The 27424-nt window shown below is 48.4% G+C and overlaps 1 protein-coding gene across 2 annotated transcripts in view; it reads right to left on the bottom strand.

The window, feature by feature from the left end:
* The window catches only part of TMEM178B (transmembrane protein 178B), a 360015-nt gene that overhangs the window by 242210 nt on the left and 90381 nt on the right, over positions 1-27424 (bottom strand). For both annotated transcript variants that reach the window (XR_007146876.1, XM_047832837.1), the window contains exon 2: positions 142-255. Coding sequence is in view for 1 of the 2 variants with exons in the window: in XM_047832837.1 (XP_047688793.1) it covers positions 142-255 (114 nt within the window). In the remaining variant the exon portion in view is untranslated. The remainder of the gene's footprint in view (positions 1-141; positions 256-27424) is intronic.

Genomic DNA, 27424 nt, shown 5'->3' with positions numbered 1-27424 from the left:
AAGGAATTACCATCCTGCTCTGAGACTGTCCACAGGCCTAAGAGGTACACCCATACTGTCCGGAACAAGCTGTTGATGGGCATCCAAACCTCCGTGACCTCCAAAGGTCACCACCAAAGAAAGAAACTCAGGTGTACTTACGAAGGGCGTGCCACTCATCCTGACGGATGGTCTTCGTGATGTTGAAAGTGAGGTTCCTGGGGATGGTGGCTGAGGAGTAGTGGTATTTGATGTATGTGCATCGTTCAATTTCTCCTGACAAAGAGAGACAGGAAATCAAACATTAATGAGGCGGCAACCATGTCTGGGGCAGTTTCTGGGATCCATTTTTCTGTCCTGAGGAAAGACACTGGTTTCATATTAGGCCTGGTGACACCTATAGTTCAGACAAGGCAGTAACTTTGACCCCAAAAAGTAAGGTCCACTCTTAAGAGAGTAGAACTGAAGTCAAACACCATCGATTTAGACAGAAAAAAATACCTCTCTGGCATCATTCAGAGATGGGAAGAGTCAAAGTTTAGGCCAATCGAAGCTTGCTAAGAAAGTAGTGTCCGTGTTTTTTTTAACCTTAAAAAAATCAACTTTCAAGTCATGGGAAGAGATTTGGCATCAAGAGCCACTAACAAGGATGCCTGTTCAGCCAGTTAAGTGACCAACTTCAGCTCAGTCATGATCTCCTGGTTCGTGAGGTGGAGCCCCACATCAGGCTCTGCACTGAGGGTATGGAGCCTGCTTGGGATTCTCTCTCCCTCTTTCTCTGCCCCTCCCCCATTTGTGCAAGCTCTCTCTCTCAAAATAAATAAACTTTAAAAAAAGAGAGAGAGACAGTAACACTTTGTACCTATAGACTGATACAGAACAGGCTTTGCTTTAATGATGTCATCTGTGCCTATAGCACACACGATCTTACGGAATGGTGAGCCACAGAGGCCTCTTCCCTCTTCTCTCTCCCATGTCCTAACCTCATCTCTGAGTACAAAGCACTCAAATCAACGCCCATCTCCTTGAACCAGCCTCTTCTTCTCAAGCGTTTTGGGAAAAAAAATCGGGCTCCTTCACACACTCAACACCTGGTCCAGTAGAACCTTTACCGCTAAGTTAGCAATGCATGCTTTGCTAGTTAATTATCAAAGTAAGTCTGTATCGTGGAGCAGAGTGTTCCAAAGTGTGGTCCGGGGACATCGGCATCCTCTGGGAACTTGCTAGAAATCCAATTTCCCAGACCCAGCCCTAGACCTGCTGAACTGGAAACCCAAAGGTAGAGCTGCAATCTGAATTTTAAGAAGCCCTCCAGGTGATTCTGTTGTGCACCTAAGTTTGAGAACCACAGCCTCTGAGAATCTAACAGAATTACCAACGTATTCACTCATAAATCCACCACGTTTGCAAATTCCCAAAGAAAGGAACAACTGGAGGAGTTCCTTCCTTGCTACCTTTGGTCTCCTGCAGCCATGTTGGCTGATGCTTGCATATCTGAGGGATATTAAAACCCAGTGTCAGGGATCGCAAAGAATCCAGAAAGAAGGGATTTTTAAAGGTTAGGGGTTTTAAAATTTGGTTTTGCCCCCGAATAGATTTTGATGGTAATCCATTTTGCACCCCACTGATTTTCAATTTATAAGTGGTGGCACGTGATTGAATCATTTGACCCCCGGCTCACTGTCAGCAGGGAACCTGGCAGTCGGTGGAGCGCAATCATTTAGACGGTGCCTCTCGTGAAACCGATGCCTTATCGTAAATCATATCTGGCCAACTGCCCAACTGCCAGTTATTGGCAGACACGCCCCCAATGGGACAGACACTGTTCAAAGAGCCAAAGTTTGGGGGAAAGTGTTGTACATGCTTTTCCTTTAATTTTTCACTTCCTCCACCTTTGTCCCCTTAGCTTATAAGTGTCCTGAAGTCTCTCACATATGCCCCCAGCATTCACCCTGACCACATCCCCAGTCTTCCTTCTTCCCTAACTTCCTATCTTGCTGTGCCTCTTGGAAAAGTGGTCTATCAGACCACCTCAAGTCACGCTCATACCTAAACCCACATGCTCTAATCTCCCTAACAGTCTCCACGAATAGCATCACCTCGCATCCATTCTACACATAATAAATCCCCCTGCCATCCCTAATGGCCCCCCCACCTCTAGTGGGGCCCCTTCCATCTGACATTCATTGGTCACCAAATTCTGTCAGTTCTACCTCAGAAATGTCCGTGGAGGGGCATCTGGGTGGCTCAGTTGGCTGAGCAGCTGACTCTGGCTGAGGTCATGATCTCACAATGCATAGGTTCAAATCCCACATTAGGCTCCGTCCTGACAGTGTGGAGCCCGTTTGGGATTCTCTCTCCATCCTCTCTCTGCCCTTCCACCACTCGTGTTTCCTCTCTCTCAAAATAAATAAGCTTTAAAAAAGGGGGGGGGGGGCACCTGGGTGGCTCAGTCAGTTAAGCATTCTCTTCAGCTCAGGTCATGGTCTCAAGGTTCTTGAGTTCAAGCCCCATGTCAGGCTCTGTGCTGACAGCTTGGAGCCTGGAGCCTGCTTCAGATTCTGTGTCTCCCTCTCTTTCTGCCTCTCCCTCCCTCCCTCCCTCTCTCACCAACCCCCCCCCCAAAATAAACATTGAAAAAAATTAAAAAATAGAAAATAAAAAGAAAGAAATGTCCCTGGAAGCCAGCCCATCCTCTGTGCCCTCACCCTCTACCGTAGTTATGTGAATACAACAACCCAGCTAAACAAACGGCCACATTTACTGAAGATTTACTTGCAGGAAAGGCTTGCCAATGGTTTCATACATAAACCAACAGTTTCTGACTCTACTCATGTCGTGGCACACACAGAAGAGATGTGCACAAGGCTCCCCGGGATAGAGATGCGTCTGCCTGGGCCCTGTCGGCCTCCCTGGGAGGGAGCCAACCTTCCCAACCCACTTGTAATCCTGCCTCTTCTGTACTCATCCCCATGGCAGAAAACTCTGTTACGGATGTGGCCTTACTTAATCCTCGATACCACCCAGTTACGTAGTGTTCCTACTATCATGGGCAGGATATGATCCTATTTCACAAATGAGAAAATAGAGGCTCAAGAAGATAAGGCGACTTGCCCCAGGAAATAGCGGCACCAGGATTAGAACCCAGAATCTCCTGACCAGGGCTTCCCTCCACACCGCTGCCCGACTGTCTTCCAGAGAGGAAACTGTGGTCTCTCCCACACACAGGATAAACCTCACGCTCCTCGGGCAGGAAGGCCCCGCCAGGTGGCCTGCCCTGCCCCGAAGAGCCCATATCCGTCAGGACTCTGCCCCTGATACACACCCAATCCTCGTAGGAAGTGGCCAAAGTGGCAGCTCCTCAGCAAAGCCTGCCTCGCACGGAAGCCTGTGCCCGGGAACAGAGGAGCAGCAGTGGTTCAGCCTAGACCCTCCTCGCTCCTCCCTGCGCTCCTGCCCTCCTGCGGCAGGCACTTGAACGGGCTGGGATTTATCTGTTCACATGCCTCACTCCCCCACTAGATTACGAGTTCCTCAAGGGCAGGGGCCGGTCTCGTCCACTCATCTCTACCTCCCCGGCCCTGGCACAGGGTGCGCACCAGTAACATGCGCTCTGAAGGAAGGAAGGAATAATACCAGGCACCCTCTGGAAAACTGCAGTGGGCAAGGAATCCAACTGCTTCTGCTCTGTGCAAGGGACAAAAATAATTAAGGCAAATCAGAATATAATGAACGAAAGGAGGGCACTGTTGCAGAACCCTGTCTGCGTCTACAGCAAACACCTCTTCGCTTTCCAGACAACGTAAGGAGAGGTTTATTTGATCACAGTGAGGTAGGAAAAAAACCACGTATGTACAGAACAACCTCTCGCTGCACTTTGCAAATGTAATCCAAGGGGCAACTAGGTCAGTTTGTTTCCGGTTTTTGTTTTAATTTTTTTCAGTGTTTATTTTTGAGAGACGGAGTGTGAGCAGGGGAAGGGCAGAGAGAGAGGGAGACAGAACCCAAAGCAGGCTCCAGGCTCTGAGCTGTCAGCACAGAGACCGATGTGGGGCTCGAACCCACACACTGTGGGATCATGACCTGAGCCGAAGTCAGACGTTTAACCGACTGAGCCACCCAGGCACCCTTGTTTTTGTTTTGTTTTTAAGAAGAAAGAGGAAAATATAAAGGGTAGAGAACTATAACAAGAATACCACCAGTAACTACTTGAACAAACCAAGATCCCACAGGAAATGGCCAGATTGGTGCCCATCACTAAGGTCTGAGAAAAGTATCTGATTTCTTGGCTCAGATCAGGTTCTCTCAGGCTCAAAACAAACTCCACAAGTGGCCACAGGCTCCCAGCAGACCTCGGCCACCTCCCGTGGTCTCCCTCACCCAGCCCACCCAGCCACCCGACACTTGGCAAGAGCAGGCAGGTAGAAAGAGCTGACCGACAGGCACCGCAGGTGACCAGCCAGAGAGCCTGGCTAAAGCCGCAGGAGAGGCCCCGCTGGAGGCCTCTCTGTTTGCTTTGCCTCAGGGATGCAAGCATCCTGTCTTTGACAGCAATTAAATTTGAAAGACTCAAATATTGCCTAAGAAGAAAGGCAAAATATTTATCCATGTGTCTGCAGGTCCTGTCAGTGTGCTGGGCTTTTGTAAATACAGGCACCATCTGGGCACCAAATTCGTGTGCCCAGAATGTGGGCTTCCCAATACAAATAGGTTTTCCTGCAACAATCCAGGGGGGCCACCTGGGAGGCAGTGGAGAAGCGCCTGGGCTTCCCCGGAAAGAAGGTCAAACCTGTCTTCCTGACCCCTACGTTCCAGCCCAGAGACCTCAGCCTGGATAGGACAGGGGCACCCTCAGGAGTGAGGACACCATAAGCCTTCATCTGTGCCGTGCCTTCTGAGCTGGTGACCCTCCCATCTGCCCCGTCGTGCTCCCAGAGAGACAGGATACCCAGATGCGTAGTTAAGAAGAGTTTCAAAACCGGGAAATTTACAAAGCGAGCACAGGGTGTAAAGAGGCCAGCAACGGGTGATACAGGGACCTACGGCTGGCGACAGAAGGGAGTGAGAGAACCCCAAGACTGGAGAGGCAGAGGGAGTCGGTACCAGACCCTAGAAAGAGTGGCCACTTGAAGAGCGGTGATATGACCTTGGGCAGAGGGTCACAGCCAAGCCACGGTGAGGTGGCTGAGAATAAACACACACCCCCTCCCTCTCCCTCCCCCTCCCCCAGGAGCTGAATCCACCAGAAGCTGGAAGGGGTGGGGGTCCAGAAGCAGAGAGCAGGTGCTCGAGGTGGAGGGAATCCAAAGCATCCAGCTCACTCCCCTTCTTTCTCGTTCCTCCCTTGCTCCCCTCAATCTCCCTGGCCCTCTCTCCTTCTAAAGCCATCACTTCCTTACTCCAACCAGCCACCTCCTCCTCCCCTCCACCTCCACCTGCAAGGGAAGGCCCAAAGACAAGGAAGAGTGGGAGACCGTCCCCATCTTTCTTCTCCATTTCAACTCCTTTAGGACCCAAGGCCTAAGTGTGTTAACTCACATTAAGTCCTCAGTGTGATCCTCGCACACAGTCAGTGCTAAGTATTAGTTATTACCCAGGGTGCCTGAGTGGCTCGGTAGGTTAAGCATCTGACTCTTGATCTCGGCTCAGGTCATGATCTCACGGTTCGTGAGTTCGAGCCCTGCATCAGGCTCCTCGCTAACACCATGGAGCCTGTTTGGGATTCTCTCTCTCCCCCTCTGTCCCTCCCCTGCTCTCTTTCTCTCTCTCTCTCAAAATAGACTAAGTAAACTTTAAAACAAAGATTATTAGTTATTACTCTCAATTGCTACCCTAAGACTACTTACTCTAAGGGGACAACAAAGGAAGTCAGAAATTACAATAGCAACCAACATTGACATCATGCCTCGTACGTTTTATATACACATACACACGTAAATACATAGATCTATAGAATTATATATAGAACGAGAGAGAAAGCTCGCACACAATAACCCTCGGAGGCTGGCGCAGCAAGAGTTCTGATGTACATGGGGCATGTGAGGAAACAGACCGGGGAAGGGAGAGGCAGAGATCAACACTCACTTCTGGACTCCAGAGTCATGCTTTTCGACAACACCAGTGGGCAGTTTTCATCTCCTGTGCCTCTGCTTATCAGCAAGACCTGGTTTCTGGAGCACTTATGGGAGGCTTATAGATATAAGGAAGACTCTTAAGCAAAGTGGCTTTTTTTTTTAAGTTTATTTATTTAAGAGAAAGAGGGAGCACAAGTGGGGAAGGGCCGCACAGAGACTGATGCAGGGCTTGAACCCATGAACCGTGAGATCATGACCTGAGCCTAAGTCAGATGCTTAACCAACCGAGCCACCCAGGTGCCCCAGGCAAAGTGAGATGGGATCCACCCCCACTCCATCAAAAATTATCTTCCTTGAACAGCTGCCATAGTACTTTAAATTCTTCCATGAGAGAGGCGTTACTTTGGATCGAATACTGTTCTAATAGAGTTTTAAAAGGGGCTGCCCCGTCAGGTCATGATCTGACAGTTTGTGAGTTTGAGACCCGCATCAGGCTCTGTGCTGACAGCACAGGGCCTGCTTAGGATTCTCTCTCCCCCTCTCTGCCCCTCCCCTGCTTACACACGTGCGCACGCACTCTCTCTCCCTCTCTCTCTCAAAATAAACTTTAAAAAGGGGAGAAGGGCATGGGGCACCTGGGTGACTAAGTTGGTCAGGTGTCTGACTCTTGATCTCAGCTCAGGTCATGATCTCATGGTTTCATGGGTTCAAACCCCACTTCGGGCTCTGTGCTGACAGCGTGGAGTCTGTCCGGGTTCTCTCACTCCTGTCTCCTCTCTGTGACTCTTTCTCAAACAAAAATTAAACATTTTTAGATAAAAAATAAAAAGGAGGGGGCCAAGTGGGTAGCAGTCACCAACACCTGGGTGACTGGCATGAGCACAAGCAAACCCACAACTTGCAGGGCAGGCCCAAGGAGAAAGGAAGACAGGGGAGCACTTTTCTCACGTGAAAAGCGGAGTGACTGGTGCAGCCGCTGTGGAAAACAGTATGGTAGATCCCCCCAACATTAAAAAGAATACTACCACGTGACCTAGCAATCCCACTTACAGGTATGTATTTGGAGCAAATGAAAATACTATCTTTTTTCATGAATCACTTTTTTTTTTTATTTTTGTCTTAATCTCTACACCCAGTGTGGGGCTCAAACTCACGACTCCTGAGATCAAGCGTTGCACGCTTTATGGACTGAGCCAGCCAGGTGCCCCTGAAATCACTATCTTGAATAGACATCGGCACCCCCATGCTCACTGCATCACCAGTCACAATAGCCAAGGCATGGAAACAACTGATGTGCCCACCAGTGGATGAATGGACAAAGAAAACACGGGAGATGTATGTATGTATGTATGTATGTATGTAACAGTGGAATATCATTCAGCCATAAAAAAGGAAATCCTGTCATTTGCAAGAACATCAATGGACCTTCAAAGCATTAGGCTAAGCAAAGTCAGACAGAGAAAGACAAATATTGTAGGAGCTCACTTATATGTAGGTTCTAAAAACACCAAGCACATAGAAACAGAATAGTTTGGTGGTTGACAGAGGCAAGGGGGGGATGAGTGGTAGAACTTACTGAGTGAAGGCAGTCAAAAGGTACAAGCCCAGTTATAAAAAGTCTGGAGATGTAATGCACAGCATGGTGACTGGAGTTAATAATGTATATTTGAAGGTTGCTAAGAGTAGATCTTAGACGTGAGGTGATGGATGTTCATAGACTTACTGTGATCATTTCACAATACCTGCATGTATCAAAGCAGCACATTATGTACCTTGAACTAAGACGATAGGGATGTTGATCATATTTCAATAAAACTGCAGGAAAATGAGGCTGGGTATGTGACAGTGAAATGCATTTAGGAAAAGTTGGGTTAAATATTTAAATGGTCTACTTACTGCAGGACTTTGAGTTTCTAATGTATGTTGTGACTCCCCCTACTCCCCCTAGAAGGGATAGGCATGGCAGGCAGACCTTCCCAGATTCTTCTGACCCCAAAGCTTTTTGTATTCAAAGAAGGGTTGCTGCCGCTGAACTGTGAGTTCATCACAATCAGAAACCGTGTTTCTTCTTTATGTTTTACCCAGGGGCAGGTAAGCAGCTGGTGCACAGCAAGGGCCTCCATATACGTTTGGATGAATGAAGAACGGAGATCGGGATCTGTTACTTGATCAAATGATCTATGAGGTAAATGAAGTCGTTGGCTCTGAGTATTTGCTGGCCTCTCCTCAGAAGCCATGTCTGGGAGCGACGAGTAAAGCAACACCCGGGTCAAGTGCCCATCTGGGAGCCGTGTTGGCACCATGCCTTGTGGATCTTTGTGGACAGAACCACAGTGGGGCCTCTGGGCACCCTAAGAGCACCTTGGATCCCACGGCAGCCACAGTGGGCACTCCCAGGAAAGCGGACAGCACTCACCAAGTCTTCCTGCCTCAACACACTTCACAAGCCCACTTAGTCCACACCAGACAGCCTAGAGAAGAACAGGAGGGGACAGCAAGGGAGTAAGAGCCACAGAGCAAGTGCCCGGCCCCCAGGGAGAGAAGCACAAGGCCCGCTCTGCACAATGACTCAGAAGGCAACCTCCGGGACCACAGGTGAGGCTCACGTCAGCAAGCAACTCCACATTGCCCACCACACGGCTTCCTCCTCCCTCCCGTTTCCCAGGAACTCCCCCCAGGTTCCTGTTGTAGGCCGCACTGGGGCAGCGGGACTAAGAATGATGACCTAAAAGAAAGTAGAGAATATGGTTTATAGGCTTGAAAACAACGTGGGTGGTATTAAGTAAAAGGAATTGGTCCAACGTAATCCTGAAGTCCTCTTGCCGGGGTCACATGGGCACCTAGCGCCTCAGGGAGGCTCTTCTCTTTCTCTGCTTTCGTATCCTCCGTGTTCTTTTCTTCTCTCGATCTTCAAGCATCCTAAGACACGGGGTGGGCTACAGGACCAGCGTGGAGGGTCCACGGGCTTCCTTCCCTGCAGAGTTCCTGAAGAGTCTATTCAATGCCCACCACGCAAGGATGCTCCTATTCTATCCCAAGCCATCCTCACAACAACCCACTGAAGCCAAGACTGGAGAAGACGGCGTAGACAGATGAAGCCCATCCTCCAGAGCCCCTCAGCCAGCAGGGAGAAAAGCCAGTGTCTCTCAGCGTGTGCAGAGCACTTTCAGACACCACAGCTGGAATGACTCAACTCCAGCCGAAGGTTCACTGGGAGCAAGGGCTGTGTTGCAGCCCAAGTGCCTTGTACGTGGAAGCAACCAACGCCTTCACTGGGAAAGGATGAAAGAAGGGGAAGAAGGTAACGTCCCGGCCTCAGCCTGCCCCAGCCCAGGCCTTGCGGGCTCACTCCCGGGTCTGCCTCCCCCCCACCCCGGGGCTGACCCCCCCTTAGTCCCCTTTCTAGCCCAAGGCCTGTGCTCTGTGCTTAATAAATGCAAAGATTAAGGAGAGAGTAGAAACACATGGGAAAAAAGTGAAAACCAACATTAAAAAAGCGAGATGACACCAGTTGAAGCTTTAAGCCTTGAACCTCTTCTTTTTTTAATTTTTTTTTTCAACGTTTATTTATTTTTGGGACAGAAACAGAGCACGGGGGAGGGGCAGAGAGAGAGGGAGACACAGAATCGGAAACAGGCTCCAGGCTCCGAGCCATCAGCCCAGAGCCTGACGCGGGGCTCGAACTCACGGACCGCGAGATCGTGACCTGGTTGAAGTCGGACGCTTAACCGACTGCGCCACCCAGGTGCCCCTTGAACCTCTTCTTTAAAGGGCATTTTTTTTTTAAAGTTAAGATGACCTCTTAGCAAGGAGAGGAAGCAGGGAGCTTTCCCTGTAGTGTGTCAGGAATGCCATCATCAGATTTATTAGCATGGTCAATGTTGAGGACCTTAGCGGCCACGAGAGTGTGGGTGGAGGTTAGGGAATTAAAGGTGTGAGATTAGAAGCAAAATCGTGTCCTGGACAAAAGAGCAAAGAAGCAAACCAGCAACGCCCCAGGGGCTTCAAAGAGGGCAGACGGGCTGGGATCCCCCACCCCTGCCCAGTCCTGTCCACAGGTGGGGCAGAAGGGGGCCAGGGCTGAGAAGGACACCCCCTGGGCAACGCCACCAACCAGCAGCTCTCCTATCTGCGGGCCAACTCCTCACAAAAACCTATTTCAAGAAACCCCACCTCCCCTCCCACCTCCTCTTAGCGCCTTCTGCTCCTCCCAGATGTTCTGAGCCGGAGGATTTGCAAGGCTTATAGCTGCTGCAGGCCTAGCCAGAAAGGTTTTTCTCTAAACTGAGGAAAAGTGTTATGTTTTGGGTTTTAATGCTTTCAAATGCATTCCATTTTGTGTGCTTTGTTTTTGTGCTTGTGGGATTGGCGTGGCCTTTCCGTGTTTGTATGCACTGCAAGGCCAGAAATCCTAAACATTTACTTCCTTCAGTCCATGTTACATAAATGTTTATCAGCAGTGGTCAGGGGGGCCCCTCTGATTCACACACAGGCAATTTCATTCTCAAAACGCCTGCTCCCGTCTGCCAGCACCCCAGTCATCCCCCAACACAGTTCTGACCCCTCACCTCACCCAGGGCCCAAACACCTTCAGCTGGCTACTAGTTGTAATAGTGATTTGCACAGAAACCGTATTTCTATCGGTAGTTTTGAGCGAGACAAGCTTGTATTTTTCATCTTTGTTCTCCTGATGGCCAAAATGGTGCTTTGAGGTCTTGGCATTTGTTTTAACAATAGCTTGTGTTTGGGGCGCCTGGCTGGCTCAGACGGTCTGGCATCCAGCTTCGGCTCAGGTCGTGATCTTACAGTTCGTGAGTTTAGGCCCCTCCATCAGGGTCTGTGCTGGTGGCTCAGAGCCTGGAGCCTCCTTCAGAATCTGTGTCTCCCCCTCTCTCTGCCCCTCTCCTGCTTGCACTCTCTCAAAAAATAAATGAACATTCAAAAACACACAACAGCTTCTGCCTAATGCAAGCTTTCTATGTATTAGGCATTATACAAAGGACCTTGTTATGCATTGTTTCATTTAATCCTAAAAGTTAGGTCTAGTTATCATCCCCATTTCGCAGATGAGGACATAGAGGCTCAGCGTCCAAAGGTAAGCTGCCTGAGAACACAAAGCGGTTACACGGCTCAGGTGGGATACAAATCCACCTGACATGTTCGTAAGCAGGGCAGTATACCACACGTGGGAGGAGAAATTGTGACAATCCAAGCTCTTCAAAAATAGAGACCTTCCAAGGTTTTCTATCAGAAACAAGCAAAGCAGGACGCCTGGGTAGTTCAGTCAGTTAAATGACCAACTCTTGATTTCAGCTCAGGTCATGACCTCCCGGTTCATGGGATCGAGCCCCACATCAGGTTAGGCTGACAGCTTGGAACTGCTTGGGATTCTGTCTCTCTCGCTCTCTCTGTGCCACTCCCCTGCTCACACTCTCCCCCTCCCTCTCTCTCTCAAAGTAAGTAAATAAACGTTTAGAAAAGAGAGAGAGGGTGGTGCCTGGGTGGCTCAATTGGTTCAGCATCAACTTCAGCTCAGGTCATGATCTCAAGAGTTTGAACCTGGCACTGGGCTCTTGAGCTGACAGCTCAGAGCCTGAAGCCTGCTTCAGATTCCATGTCTGTCTGTCTGTCTGTCTCTCTCTCTCTCAAAAATTAACATTTTTAAAAAAAAATTAAACAAAATAAAAAAGAGAGAGAGAAAGCACTTTGGATAGGACTATTGGGCCTGCCGGGAATTCACACCCCTGATCCACCCACCATCCCCCACCCAGACCCACTTCCCCATCTCGTCCACTTGCATATCTTTCACCCCGTCAACCTAAGAGGCGTAGCCAGAAAGGGAACGAGGCCAGCTTGGCGCAGCTTGTTTGGACTCTGCACATCACAGCCTCCTTGCTGATCACTCACCCGCCATCTGGTTAATAAGCCCTTTGGACAGTTTTCCAGAGCTCCCTCGAGCTCAGCTGCTCGTCTGGGTTCACGGAATCCCGACAATCTCCTCCTTCATTGAAAAATCTGGACACCGCTCACCTACCTCCAGGCTCACGGCACTTCGGGCAACCCGTCTGACAGCCCAGTCCCCGCTCTCGAACAGGACGGCCCCACTGGAGAAAGCACCTCCCGTGTCTGTCATCGTCTGGCACTCAACACTCCAATTAGGAACTAGAATGGAGGCCTCCCTGCTGGGTGACTGCCGCGTGCCTCACATCACAACCGAGATCTGTGCCCCCAAATCACCCCACTGAGCACAGTTCCATTTCTCTGCCCGCACCTCCATTCAGTCACCAGCCCCTTTTGGTTACTTTATCGAGTGGCTGTCCTCTTTGACCAACATCTAAATAGCACCGAACGCTTCACGATCTCCTGTGCTAAGGGTCACCTCATCTCTGGGGGCGCCTGCGTGGCTCAGTCAGTTAAGCATCCGACTTCGGCTCAGGTCATCATCATTATGTGGTTCATGAGTTCAAGCCCCACGTCGGACTCTGTGCTGACAGCTCAGAGCCTGGAGCCTGCCTCGGATTCTGTGTCTCCCTCTCTCTGCACCCCTCCCCCCATCGCACTCTGTCTCTCTCTCTCTCAAAAATAAACATTAAAAAAAATTTTAATGAATAACGTTCATCTCCTCTTTGGTACGATCTATTTTCTTTATCCTAATTTCCACATTCCTGGGTTCTGAGTGCCTTTTCCCCCAGAAGAGACAGTTCTGAATCTTTTAGCAGGTTTTTGACATGGTATTTTTAAAAATGTCATGACACAGTAACTCCCTCACCAAAGGAAATGAAGAACGAGGAGTTGTTGGGCTTGCCCCACACCACCCGTCTTCCCTGTAAGGTCTGGGTGAGGCTTTTCTCCATGTGCTCATGTATTTTCCAGCTTGAAACCAGCTGCCTGAGAGAGGAGGAGAAGGTGAGGTATGGCTTTAAATCACCACTGAGGGTGTAGTAAATAACCCGTTCCCTTATTCCCATCACAGCCCTAATAACCTTCTAGAAAGTTCAGAGCCCCAAGCCTTCACTGCCCTCCCCATACCCCTCCCCACAGGGTGCAGACACCCAGTGAAGGAGGCATCGGCTTCCCCAGACAGTTTCGGCTGCTGGAGGGACCATCAATCTCCAGGCTCTGACAGACAAACGAGGCGAGAAGGAGACCGAGTCTGGTTTTTCACTGGAGAACAATGAGCTCATGCTTTCTCTCCAGGGACCCAGGAAGTGGAGACAGCTCTTGAGATGGGGAGACAGTGATGGAGACGGGCAGGAGTGATGAAGGATGGGCAGGCGAGAGGGAGGAGGCCAGTCTGGCACTTTTTTAATGTCACTTTTGATAAGAATCCCCAGCTTTCAGGCCAGAGGGAAACATCCATTTTCTTTAAATTAAGGATCCAGCATGAGGCAGTTGTCCTAAAGGGGAGGGACAGCGAGAAGATGAACTGGTCGCAAATTCTTCATTCCTGCTCCTTCAGAGAAAAGATGATCGTTCATGAGTCACCAAAATTGCAGATGCCACAGCACAAATGGCTCTACTTTGCCGCTGCTGCTCGGAGGTGGGGTCCAAGATCGGATACATGGACAGAGACTTTGGGTAGCTTTTTTGAAGGTGGGTCTGCAACCCTCAGTGTGCATCTCTGGAAGGCAAAAGGCCAGTCATTTCCAACAAGCTGAACCAGTAAAAAAAAAAAAAAAAAAACTTCAGACAGCTGCCCAGATGTTTTTAAAGAGCTAAATGAAGGTTTGATTTTAGCTAGGGGGAAAAATATCCTGATTACAGAGTTTTCCAGTTTTCATCTGAAAAGGGAGTTATATAATCCTGATTTTCTTTACTAGTTAATTCCGAGAAACTGTGTGTGTGTGTGTGTGTGTGTGTGTGTGTGTGTGTGTGTGTCCGTCCCTGGGTATCCGTGTGTGAGCATACGTGTATTTGGGGCAAGAATGGAGGAAGGAGGAAGCTGGGTTGTAGATGAGAAATCAAACCCAGATGATTATTTCAGTCTTCAACCTGCTGTGTGCCTTAGCTAAAAACTGAATGGAAACTAAAGATTACAGAAACAAAGTAGAAGGCCCCAATAAATTATGTTTTTCTTTACATCTCTATTTTACCAAAATATCTTTTTATACATTTTAGTTTTTCTAATGCTTATTTTTGAGGGAGACACACACAGAGTGCAAGCAGGGGAGGGGCAGAGAGAGAGGGAGACACAGAATCCAAAGCAGGCTCCAGGCTATGAGCTGTCAGCACAGAGCCCGACGCCAGACTTGAACTCACAAACCGTGAGGTCAGGACCTGAGCCGAAGTTAGATGCTTAACCAAGTGAGCCGCCCGGGAGCCCCTCTATTTTACAAAATTGACCATTTTCTCCTTTAAGTTAAATGGCTTGGCTAGAATAAAGATGTGTTAACTTAGCCTGACTCATTAGTTGAAATAAAACTCAAACCCAAGTATGAAAATATGAATAGTGAATTACTCTTCTGTGCTGTGTCCATCAGCACTATTGTGGTTGAGAGCCTGGGCCCTGGAGCCAGCTTGCCTGGGGTTAAATCTTAGCTTTGACACTCTCTGGTGTATGATCGTGGCCAAATTAATGAAGCCCGCTGTGCCTCCACTTAAAGGGATAGGATACAAATATCTACCCCCTCGAGAGTACTGTGAGAATTCAGTGAAGTAATACAGGTAAAGCACTTAACACCTGCTACAATGGAAACTCTCCATAATTGTTATTATATCTTCAGCCATACTCTATCCATATAAGATGAAGATTTGTTTTATGTGTCAGATGCCAGGTAGGTTTTTTAAGACATGCAGTGAGCACCTATCTGGCATGCTTTGGCAAAAGAAATGCACATCCTAGGAGACAGGCTGCCCGCGGCCCGTCTCCTTCCTGCCTAGTGTGCTTCCTCAGCCAGCTCTGGCATGCCCTCTGCCCCCACCCCAACCCCAGCTCAGGGCTTTCCCCGCAGGCTCCCACCCTGGCCACATCCTACCACCCTGCTCCTGCCTCAAGGACTGACACCACCGCCTCCCACATCCAGCCACTCTAACCCTGGTTACACCAGTGACCTTCTCCAACCCGTCTACACCCCACATCTGTGAGATCCTCACTTCCACGACAAAAGAAACATCACTCTGACTACACAGCACCAAGTACAGTCTGAACACCCATAACCAGACAAGTCGCCATGTGGGACAAGCCTCTGACCCATGAGGATAGCACCACTTAGTGTCCCCTAACCAGAACCTGATGATCGTGGGTCAAAGCCAAGGTGGAATTTTTCTTTTAAACTTCCTGGAAATGCTGCCCCCCATTCCACCACCCAATCAAAAGAGAAAAACCTGAGTCAGAGAATATCAATGTTTGGTAAAGAGTTGGGGGGGGAGGGGGAGAAGCTTTCGACCGGTTGATGGGAGTGTGAATTGTTACAAACACTTGACCAAATCAAGTGAACTGGTGATGTTGATGTCCAGTGGCCCCAAATCATGCCCCACCCCCGGACAAACTCCTGCACATGTGCGAAGAAGGAGAGGTCCACAAGGATGTTCCATATGGCACTGAAGGTCTGTCAAGTAGGAGACAGAAAAATCGAGTGTGGTTATATTCACAGGATAGAATATTCTATATAGTTTAAGTGAATAACCTAGGGGCGCCTGGGTGGCTCAGTCGGTTGAGCATCCGACTTCAGCTCAGGTCATGATCTCACAGCTCGTGAGTTCGAGCCCCACATCGGACTCTGTGCTGACAGCTCAGAGCCTGGAGCCTGCTTCGGATTCTGTGTCTCTGCCCCTAACCCACTCACATTCTTTCTCTCTCTCACAAATAAACAAACGTTAAAAAAAATAATAAATGAATAACTCAGAACTGTGTATACTGAGACAGAAACAGTCCCCAAAATATAACACTGAGTGAAAAAACACAACTGTAGAGTTCCACCTACTGTACCTTCTTTTTTTGTATTTTAAGTTTTTTCTCCCATAAAATATTGTCTTCTGGGATCCACTAAGAAAGAATACAATCATATTCAAGAAGAAATCCACCCATTCCCTTAACAAAAATCAAAGGCGCATCATCCAAGTTTTAATGGCAAGAGACCCTCCTGGGGGGCCGGGGCCGCTCACCTCCTGCTGATCTCCTCCCAGGAGCATCTCACTAATCACCTATGCATCCCATTCACCTCCCCTAGCGCACGCAGGTGCTGGCCCCGCGGATGGATGCCAACAGGACAAATGAGACAGAGACCCAGGAAAGCACAAAAGGATACAGGACACGGTGAACACCACCTGGTGCTGGCGGAGGGAGGGAAGGTCATGGGTGGCTGAGGACACCAGGGAATGCTGGGGAAAGGAGGAGGACCATGTTCTTCAGCTTGGTGGGATGTAGAACATGGGGGGAAGGGGTAGCGGGGGCCCGCCAGCGCCCAATGCACCCACGGTTGACTCAACGGGAGCAAACTACCCCAGAGCCAGAGCTTGGTGGAGTCCCACAGGCGATCGTTTGGGTTGATGCCAGAGTACCAAGTGGAGAACTCAGGCAGGGGGCTGCCCTGGTTGTCCAGGCATCAGTATGCAGCCAGAGTACAGAGTACGGCTAGAGGCATGGACTAGGAGGACACATGTGAACCCCTCCTCGTCTACACTGGCTTCCTGGCCCCTTGGATTTGACCTCCTCCTGCAGGGACAGGTGCAGCATCGCTCTCCCTACACGTGGGGCTAGGACCCCTGCTGCAGGGCAGCCGTACTTTCAGGGCATAGGAGCAAAGAGGTGGTGAGTGGATGGCCTCTGGGATCCCAGGCATCCAAAATGAGGGAGCTGAGAAGAGCAAATCATCCTAATGGAGTAACCCACTCCTTGAGAGGCTGCCCAACGCCTCCCTAAGTACAATGAACGTTGCTCCTGGGCCCCTCGGGGTTTGCACTCGGGGGTTCACTGAAATCAGCAGCCAGCACACAGAAGCAGAGTGAGAGAAGACAGACAGCCATCTCTTACGTAGTTGTGCAAGGCCTCAGGGAGCCATTCCAATCACTGCAATGAAACAGAACTGGTGCAGCACCAGCCTGGCAAGGTGGCTTTCAGAAGGGGACCCAGCATCTAGAAAGCAGAGCTAAGAGCAGGAGCACTCCACAGGAAGGGCTGGAGGGGCGCCTGGGTGGCTCAGTCGGTGTCCAACTCTTGATTTTGGCTCAGGCCATGATCTCACAGTCATGAGATGGGGCCCCGCATCCAGGTCCGTGCTGGGTATGGAGCCTGCTTAAGGTTCCCTCCCCCTCCCCTACTCTTCCCCCTCTCGGGCTCACTAGCTTTCTCGTTCACTCTCTCTCTCTCTATCTCTCCCCAAAAAAATGAAAAACAAAGTAGAGGCTAGAGGGGGAGGAAGTCAGGACAAACCCAAGTCATTGGAGGGGCAGAGGGGCAGGGGGGCCAGGGAGCAAGGTGGGAACAGAATGGTTAAAAGAGGGAACAGGCAGCTATTACTGGAGAAATTTCTATTCACTTATGTTTTTCTTGCTTAAAGAAGATGGAATACGTTAAGATTTTCTAGATAAAGATAAATAATAAGACTCCACCCCAGGGAGTTAGAGCTCCAAGTATGCATCATAGCCATGTTTTTGGGAACAGAGGGAGACTCTAAGGAGTCGAAGGGTTTGAGGGCAGGTATGAGGCCATCAGAAGTACATGGAAACTGAACCACTAAGACAGTGAGATAGACACCTGGAAATGAAGAATACCACACAGAGAGCCCCCATTCTCTCCTGTCTCCTGCCCAGGTCGCAGCAGCCTTCCACCCCCTCCCCCATCCCCTTTGCTCCCAGGATATCTGTCTTGGTGCTTCCTTCTTTCTACTGGGCCAGCCACTGCAATCTCTCCCTCACTGGGCTGGGTCACCTATGGCTCCCCAACTCCCCCACCCCGGCCCTACACCCTGACAGCTGTCTCCGGTCTCTCTAAGGTCTCAGCTGCTCTCAGTCCCTCCCTACTACCTGCTCTCCACAAACTTTTCCCAGCATGTCCCTCAGTCTCTCCATGATTTAGAAGCCCCAACTCTTTCCTTGTTGCCTAGTCGGTGGGCAATGTGATGTGGTAGGAGAACTGGACCAGAATTCAGAAAACCCAGGGTCAGCCTAAAACACATAGGCGTTGACTATTTGGTATGGATTAGCCAGCTCGGGCTTCCAGGACAAAACACCATGGACAGGTGGCTTAAATAACATTTATTTTCTCCCAATCTGGAAACAAAGCCCAAGATCAAGGTGCCAGGGCTGTTTTCTGAGGATACATCGCCTCCTAGCTGCCTCGCTCTATCATCACATGGCCTTTCCTCTGTGGCGCACAGAGAGGAAGGTAGAGGAGGGAGGGACTGGGATCTTAGAGCACCAGCTCTATCCAGGCAGGGCCTCAGCCTTATGGCCTCATTTAACATTACTTCCTGAAGCCCCTATCTCCAAATTAGTCACACTGGAGGATAGGGCTTCAACACAGGACTTTGGAGTGATTCAGTTCAGTCCCTAACATAGTAATGGTGTCATCTCAAGTCAGTAGGAAAAAGATGGTTTATTTATAAATGGTATTCAAAACCTGGGTAAAAATTAAACTGAAGACATACTTTTACACCTTAAACCAGGATAATCCCCAAGGAGATCAAATATTTGTTTGGAAAAAAAAGTTAAGTCATCAAAGTACTAGAAGAAACTGTAAGAAAACTCTTCTGTAGCCATAGAGGGAGAAATCCTTTACAACTATGACACAAAATCCCTAAGAGAAATTACTGAGAAGCTGGACTACATAAAAATACAAAATTTCTGCACAATAAAAACCACCATAAGCAAAATCAAGAGACAGAGAAGGCACCTGGGTGGCTCAGCAGGTTAAGCATCCGACTTTGGCTAAAGTCATGATCTCGCGTCTCGTGTGTATGAGCCCCGCGTCAGGCTCTGTGCTGACAGCTCTGTGCTGTGCGCCACAGAGGAAAGGCCATGTGATGAGCCTGCTTCGGATTCTGTCTCCTTCTCTCTGTGCTCCTCCCCCACTCGCACTCTGTCTCTCTCAAAACGAAACATTAAAAAAATTTTTAATTAAAAAAAAAAGAAATATTTGCAATTCAAATAACAAAGGACTAGGAAAAAAATCACAAAGCACTGACTCCCTCATATATGAAAAGCACCTAAAAATTACTAAGAAAAAGACCAACAATCCAATTTTAAAATAAACAAAAGGTGAACAGATAGCTCATGGACCTTAAAATATGCAAATATGCTCAAGAGTACTCAAAGAGAGAGAACAATATATTAAACCTGCACTGAGATGGCATTTTCAACAACTATTCTGGCAAGGGTCCCCAGGTTTGATAACACACTGTGTGGTGAGGGGCAGGGAGGCAGACACAGCACCCGTGAGTTGCTCTTGGAGTGTAAATTTTGTAAATTTGTACAACCTCTCGAAAGGGCAATTCATCAATATCTCTAAAAATTACAAAGGCTCAATTTGACCCAGAAATTCCACTTTTAGTCATTTATCTGGGAGACGCAGCCTCACAGGTGTGAAATGACATACGTACAAGGTTATTCATTTGCCACTTTGCTTACGAGAGCAACCTAAATTTCCATCAGAAGGAGACTGGCTAAATAAATTATGGTATATCCACACAATAGAAGGCAATACAGCATTTTTGAAAAGACAACTCATTATAAACTGATATGGAAAGCCTTATGGGATAAATTAAGTGGAAATAAGCAAGGTGCAGAGCAGCATGCAAAATACATCACGTTTATTTAAGAAGTGGGGAAAAATGATAAATAGATATATAGGCATATGCTTGAACACACATAAAACATCTCTGGAAGGAAACTAATAATATTGGTTGTCTGTGGAAGGGGGATTGGATGATCAGAGAAATTAAAGGGGAAAAAATGTTCCTTGTAGATCCTTTGATGTTTTTAAGATGATGAATCACAATGTGCATGTATCACTACACAAAAAAGTCCATTACAATGTTCCAAACAAAACAAGGTAAAAGATAAAGAAAATCCAGCACCACGTCAGCCTGGCCAAGAATGGTCTTGAGTCTGTCACTTTGGCTCTCTGAACCCCAGATTCTGCACCCCACCCTCCTGGCTCCCACATCAAAGCTGTACAGGGCTCAGCACCCTAAGCTGTACAGGGCTCAGCGGACACCTTACAGTTCTCAGCACTCAGAGCCCTCCCTTCCCCACAACTTGGGCCACCCCTCTCTAAACCCAGGCTCCGGTCAAGCACCACACTCCCACCACTGACCCGGTCTTGACCTTGCACACCAGTCCTGCCTTATGTTCCCAGGACTAAGGTTTGTGGGGATGGCCAAGCTGAGGGCTCTACCTTCCCCCTGGCTGGGATGGATGGCTGATTCCTGGCCCTACGTGAGCCTCTGGAGGCTCGGCCACTGGCTGCCAGACCTCCATGCACTGACTGACCCAGCGGTATACAGCCTGCCCCTAAGTTCCCATTGCTCTGCGTACCTGCTTATGGTGTCAGTGGCTGCCCCCATGGGTGCCCCCTCCCCCTACCTGGGAGAGCTCTGACTTCCCTCATGTGCCTCTAGTGACCAACCAGTCAGAGCCTTCCTCCTGGAAACAGCTCTTCATGTCTCCCCCTCGGCTACATTCCAGTACACTGCAGTGAGGGATCCTCTCCTGTCACCGGAGGTTCCTTCTAGGCTACAATAAAACAGCTCAGAAAACCTGTCGTGAAGTCCTCTGCAAACTGTTAGAAGATGCACCACCGCTTTGGCACAGACCTTCATAGTTGTGCAGCCTCCTCTCTCTTCTTCCCAAGGATACAGCCACCTCCTCAGTTTGGGCTTCAGATCCCTCGTCAATTAATTCCCCATCAGGCCACCCAGCCCTGGAGCTCCTCGAGCAGGATCCAGAGACACCTTCCGGCTCAGTACTACCAACAAATAACCTTGGCTGTTTGCAGGGTTGCCCGGTTTGGACAAGTACGTGACCTTGATTCTCTCTCGGCTTATCTTCAATCCACAGCGCATCCCAGACTTTCGAGGCAGCCTGTAATTTTTGTGTGTCCTCTTGTGTGAGTACTTCAAGGTCACAATCACCAGCACACAGCAATCAGCTCTCAAATGACGGTCTTAATGGATGTTGTTTGCAGCTTATCCTAACTAGAATGTAAGCTTATTTCTTTTTTATCTCCTCGTAACACCTAGGGACGTACAATGCTCTGCATACAGATGTATGACGCATGAGTAAAGAGGGGCGGGAATGGAAGTCAGAACGCCTAGACCAAAGCCTCTCAACTTGGCCCCGACTCAGTTACCGCATACCTAAAATGCCAGCCAGATCCCTTCTCCATCACAGGGATATTGTGAAGACTTAAGGAGTTCAGGTGCATGAAGGTGAAAATGGATTTGGCTATTACACACAACACAGAAACTACATGAATTCATGTATTAAGAGTCATTTTTAAAACATCAAAGAAGTGCATCTAGAAGAGAAGGGCTCTGTGCTATCCAAGGGGACTCGTGACGCTTCCACGTGTGTGATCATCACTGACTCCTCAACGACACCGCAGAGGCAGGAGCCCTGAAGCGAGCGCAGCCTGCATCAGCAGCCCCTGGTGAGGCTACTCCCTGCCCCCATGGAATCAGGAGACCACCTTTGTGACAGTTCTCTCAGCTCCAAGAACCCAGAGAAATCCTTTTTTGGAGCCCCGCCTTCTAAGAGAAGCTTCGCTTATCGTCCCTGCTGCTCAAACGAGTGTGTGCTGAACCACGTGACCCTCTGCTGGGCACCAGCTGATCCCGGGGGCCACAGCCACCAGTGACAAGGGCCCAGCACAAGATGCTGAACTGAGCCAATGGAATCCTCCCTCAACTGAAAAGGACACCAGAAGCATTGAAAGAATGCGGCGGGAGTTGAAAGGGTGCCATGAGATCAAGCTGGTGCCAAGGAAACCAGAATAAATAAAATAAAAGGTGGGGTAAAGTTAGGAGGGAGACAGGCAGTGGGGAAGCTGGGGAAAAGAGGTGAGCAAGCAGCAGAGACCTGGAGAGGGAGGGTAAGACCTGGACTGCCCCAGTTCTTCCCCTTCCCATCTGAGGTGTATCTTCTCAAGAACCCCTCTACTTGAGTCATCTTTGTGCGTTCCTGGAAGCCAAGCCAGTCCGCCTAAAAAACTCCTGGGACCTTGAAAAGGCATCCAGTTTCCAAAACCCAGCTCCTTCTCTAGACCACTGCTATTGGTACCACCCTCCTGGCTCTTGGCTACCTACCTGGACCCTTAGGATGAACTCTGCTTTCCTACCCATTACCTTGACTCTTTGACCTTGAACTCAACCTGTCACCTTGACTCCTTGATAACAGCTTTCTCTCCTCACCCCAACACACACATACCCCCCCCAACCCTGTTTTTCTTTTTTTATAGTAGCAAGTCACAGTGGGCAGGAAAGACCACATTATTAAGGATCAAAAGGTTTCAAGCAATTGAAGTTTCAGAAGGAAAGAATTCTCAGAGGAAACAGATCAAGAACCAAAGTCCATATGAATATTATAATTAAGGCTATCTATGAAGCCCTGCTCTGTGCAAGGCTCTGAATGAGATACTAAATACACACTCCCCAGAAAAAGCACTCAAAGTACCATCACAAGCCTAAGCCATGACTGCCTGGGGCTTTAGACATGTCTGGGCACGTCTGTAGGGTCAGTAGGGCAGCCGCAGCTCAGAGCAAGAGGTGCTGAGTGGAATTCAGAGTATCTGCAGCCTAGTCCTAGGATTACCTATTGCTTTCCCTCTCTGGGCCTCCCATTAGTTCATATGCACCAAAGACCAAGTGGACGGAGAAAATATCCATGCCGAGACAAAGTCACTGTGCAGAGATTGGTCCCAGGACAATGGATGAGAATGAGGGAAGGGTGACTCCAAACGCAGTAGGATATGTTGCTCAAGTCCCTCGGCTCCTGGCCCCAGGGATTCATGCCAGAGCCCCAGGGAAGAGAGGTCTAACAAAACAAATGGAAGTGCCACTTGCCAAAAATCTCCCTAAGACATTACCCTCCCCCATACAAGGCAGCATGGGTGGGTGACCCACGAAACAGAGGGAGCAATCCTTCCCTTTCTGATGAAATTACAAGCAAGCGCCAGGCTCCTGGGAAGTCAGAGTGTGGCAGCAAGCTGGACCAGCCCAAATCTAGAACAGACCAGAAGAGCAGGCATTCCCCCACATCAGACATGGAGACAAGCAAGAGACCCTAGCAGGGGAGAAGAGGCCGATGGGCAGGTGTCACTGTCAGAGAAGACAGATCTTGACACATTCTGAAGGAAATGTCAGAGCCCACCAAGTAGCCAAGAAACAACATTTAGAAACATACATGAGACACCCCTGTGAACTTCCTAAACCCAACAGAGGAACCAGAGAATCCCTAAAGAACAATAGGAGGGGAAGAAAGATGGTGAGAATCAGAACAACCCAACCAGGTACAATTCAGTCAACACTTACTGAACAACTGTGCAAAACGCCGTGCAACACAATGGAGGAGACATGCTCTTCAGAATCTCACTCTATGACCTGTGTCCCAACAAACTGCCCTTCTCGTTACTGGTGGCTAAAAGTCTGTGCCGTTCTGGAGCAGACCTTGTGGGATACTCCCCCAGGAAATCCATAAAAAATCTCTCCCCTTTGGCTAAAACCCTCCAAGTGAAGGAAAGACCTTCCAAAAAGGCATTAGGGAGAGGATCCCAGCTGGGAGGACCATCCAGCTGGAGGCTGACGCCATGTCTGAAGGTGAGGTTCCTTTTCAGAGGCCAAAGCTGGCTACTTTGTGCAGTGAGGAGGCCAGCATTTGAACACACCCACAACCCTTAGCTTAGAACATGCCATTGCCAGGAAAATGCTCTTGGTTATCAAACATCAGAATCATCAATGTTCCCAATTATCCACGTTATCATATATATCCAAGTCATATATATACGTATATATACGTGTGTGTGTGTGTATATACGTATATATATGTGTGTGTGTGTATATATGTATATATATGTGTGTGTATGTATATATACATATATATGTGTGTATATATATACACATATATGTGTGTGTGTGTGTATATATATATATACATATATATATATATGTATGTTACTCATGTGATTAGGTATCAGACACTGCACTGGATGCTGGGGGGGAAAGTTAATACAGCCTCAACAGTTTACAGTGTGATTTGGGAAGGGGGGCAGGAAAGAGGAGGAGGAAAAAGAAAGCTGGAAATCAAGTCTAAGGAAATGTTGCATTAGTAAACATAGAGATCTCTTTGGCTCAGTTAGGTTATATATATAGGTTACGATATAAATAGGTGCTTCCAAATGATTTGAAATCAGAAAATGACACTTCTCTACACGTCTAATGCCTAGCAAAGAACCATTGGTTGAGCATAACACAAAGAACTCCAATCCCAGGCCTGTTGAAAGAATGAAAAGTTTTGACTTAAAGCACTACTTCTGACCATCTACCAAGTTAGTCCCATTTGCATTTCTGATAACGAAGGGCAAAGCAAAGGAATTTGGGAGGAAGCATGTTGACGGCAGGGAGAGGGTGAGCTGTGAAGGTGCCAAGGTTAAGAACAGTTTTCTACCAGCCTTGGTTCACTGAGCCCACGCTGCTGTAAGATCTGAAGTCTGTGAAGAGGCCAGCAAGGACACAGCTCTTATACCCCCAGACTTAGAATTTGTAGGACTTAGAGTCAACATTGTTTTGATGAGGAGAAACTTTGGCCAGTTAAGGTACAACCCATTCACTCACACACATGTAATTTTCCAATAAAAGGCTCCAAATAGGTGACAAAATGTAGGACTTCCATAACCTCTAGGACAAAAGTATTGCTTCAATGATTCACTTCCAGGTCTTGATAAACACCAAGCAGACCAGTCAATGCCAGCATCTACACCATCCCATCTCTCCGTTTCTCCAACTAACTCTTTCCAGCCAGGTGACCCACTTCTTTTCCCTTCCTTGTGTGATTCGAGAGCCCATGACCTACAATTGGACTTAAATCCAATAAGAAGAGTCCAAAAACATTCCTGGCTTCAAAAATGTGTCCTCAATTATGAAGGTCTTCTCAATCATGGTGTCTTGAGGCCAATGCATAGCAGGCTTGAGTCTCTCCTGATGCCCAAGACAGACTTCTGAATTTCCAGAACCCCAAAATTCCTAAGCCCTAATTTTCCCAATATTTTAATTCTTGCAGGTCCAGCTTCAAGGCATAAGGACCTCAGATGTAAGCTAATAGGGAACAGTGTGCAATTCGAAATAGGCCTGAGTGAGAAGAACTAGCCAACTCCAGGTCTAGCTCTGAACAAGAATCACAAGGTCCAAATATCAATGTTGCTGGTGAGGCAAGGGGTCTAAGCTGGTGGGTAGACCCCGGAAGCAGGACACTTTGGGTGGAGATGAACCTCCTAGTTGGGCAGCCGGAAACACCAGCATTCTAGGGAAGGGGATGGTGGATCATGGAAAGGCTCACCGCCCAGGGAGGCAGAATTGTCAACAGTTTTAGGAAATGACAGATACTATTTAGCATGGTCCTTAAGCATTCAAGGACCAGTCTCAAGAACCAGTGACAGAGGAAGGGCACACATGGCCGTGGCTCCTGCTACCAGCTCCTGGCTGTGAACCTGAACTCACAGTCACTGTAGATTTGAAGAAGACCCTTCTGTGGTCATCTCTCTACACTGGTGGCCCCAAGATTACATATTCCCACTGTACATACTTTATCATGAACTTCAACACGCATGTGTCAAGAACTTACTATAGTATTAAGGCCTCAAAGGGCTTACAGTCTAACCATACGTGTAAAGATATGTTTATGAGCACATTGCTGTGATGATACAAACTTCTATAAAACAGCCAGAGGTCAGACACACATACATCTCATTTTGTCTCTGAAACTAATATATAAACTCCCTGGGAAGAGGACCACGCCTTCCGAAGCCTTTGAACGCTCATCATCCTACCCTAGACACCTCACTATTGCACAGCACGTGAGAGCTGGACGGTGGGTAGACGAATGGTGGTGGAATTTCCTCACTCAGAGCCTTCTGGAAGGAGACTGAGAAGCAACAGAGGGCAGGGCACAATAAAACTGTAATTTTACAATTGGAAGTGATGTTAGAGATATCTGGTGACATTTCTCATTTCAGATAAGGAAACTAAGGACCAGAGGAATTAGGTGACAAGTCAAACAGCTAGGAACTATGCAATTCAGGAATTAATGCAGACGTCACCATCCTCTGCCTGGTGATGCTGAAAAGTAAAAGGAGAATACTTCAAATAGTACCCATCCCTTGGATTTGAATATACCCCAGTGAAATAACACCTAAAATATGACGAAGTCTAACGCAAGCTCAGATTGACACAGTAAGGCTACCAATGGGGTATGAATTGTGTCCCCCTGAACGTGACTAAGGGAAAGAGGAGAGGGTGACCTCAGAAGCAGAGTGCAGAATTGAGGACAGGGCTGGAATGAATGTCATGCTTTTGCATATATGTATTTGTATTTTATTTAGATTCTTATTTTGTTAAACCACATCTACCAATTCTCTCCCTCCACCATTTGACCTGTTAATAAGCTCAAAGGAATAAAAGTCCCTATTGTTTCAAAGGCTTAAATTCACGGACAGTTAAGGACCACAGACTATTGACATCCTAATCAGATCTCTTTCCTCTTAAAAGTGGGCAGAGGTAGGAGGTGGTGCGGGAGCACGGTGCCGTGCAGGTGTGCAGCCCGGGAGGACTACACAAGGGAGAGCTGTGGACAACACCAATGAGGCCAAGAGAGAAAAAGGGACTGTGGGAGAGGGTTAAGGAAGGGAGAGTACCGTACATTCAGGACGGAACAGCACAGGGCACCTGAATGGCTCAGTTGGTTGGGCGTCTGACTCCTGATTTCACCTTGGGTCATGATCTCACGGTTCGTGGGTTCGAGCCCCTCATCAGGCTCCCTGCTGACAGTGTTGAGCAGCTTGGGATTCTCTCTCCCTGCCCCTCCCTTGCTCACACTCTCTCAAAATAAATAAATAAACTTTAATTAAAAAAAAAAAAAGACTGAACAGGACAAAGTCAAACTTCATCTCCTTTGCAGCAAAGCCAAGGATCAGCCTGGCACTGGTCTCTCACGTGGCCCTAAGGACAAAGGACACTTGCCCAGGATGGCCTGCCCTGACACTGGCATTAAAAATGCATTCCCTTCTACCTTGCCCTTAATAGCACCCTGTCCTGAACCACTTAAATCCCACTCCATGCAGCCTTTTCTTTGTTAAAGGTCACTTTAAATTCTAAATATTGTCAAATAGAACCTGAACTGCAACTATTTCTCTAGACCTAATCTTCTGCTGTCAGCAAATTCAG

Source organism: Prionailurus viverrinus, chromosome A2 (genome assembly GCF_022837055.1).
Source record: "Prionailurus viverrinus isolate Anna chromosome A2, UM_Priviv_1.0, whole genome shotgun sequence".
Lineage (NCBI taxonomy): Eukaryota > Metazoa > Chordata > Mammalia > Carnivora > Felidae > Prionailurus > Prionailurus viverrinus.
This window is presented reverse-complemented; position numbering and strand designations above follow the sequence as displayed.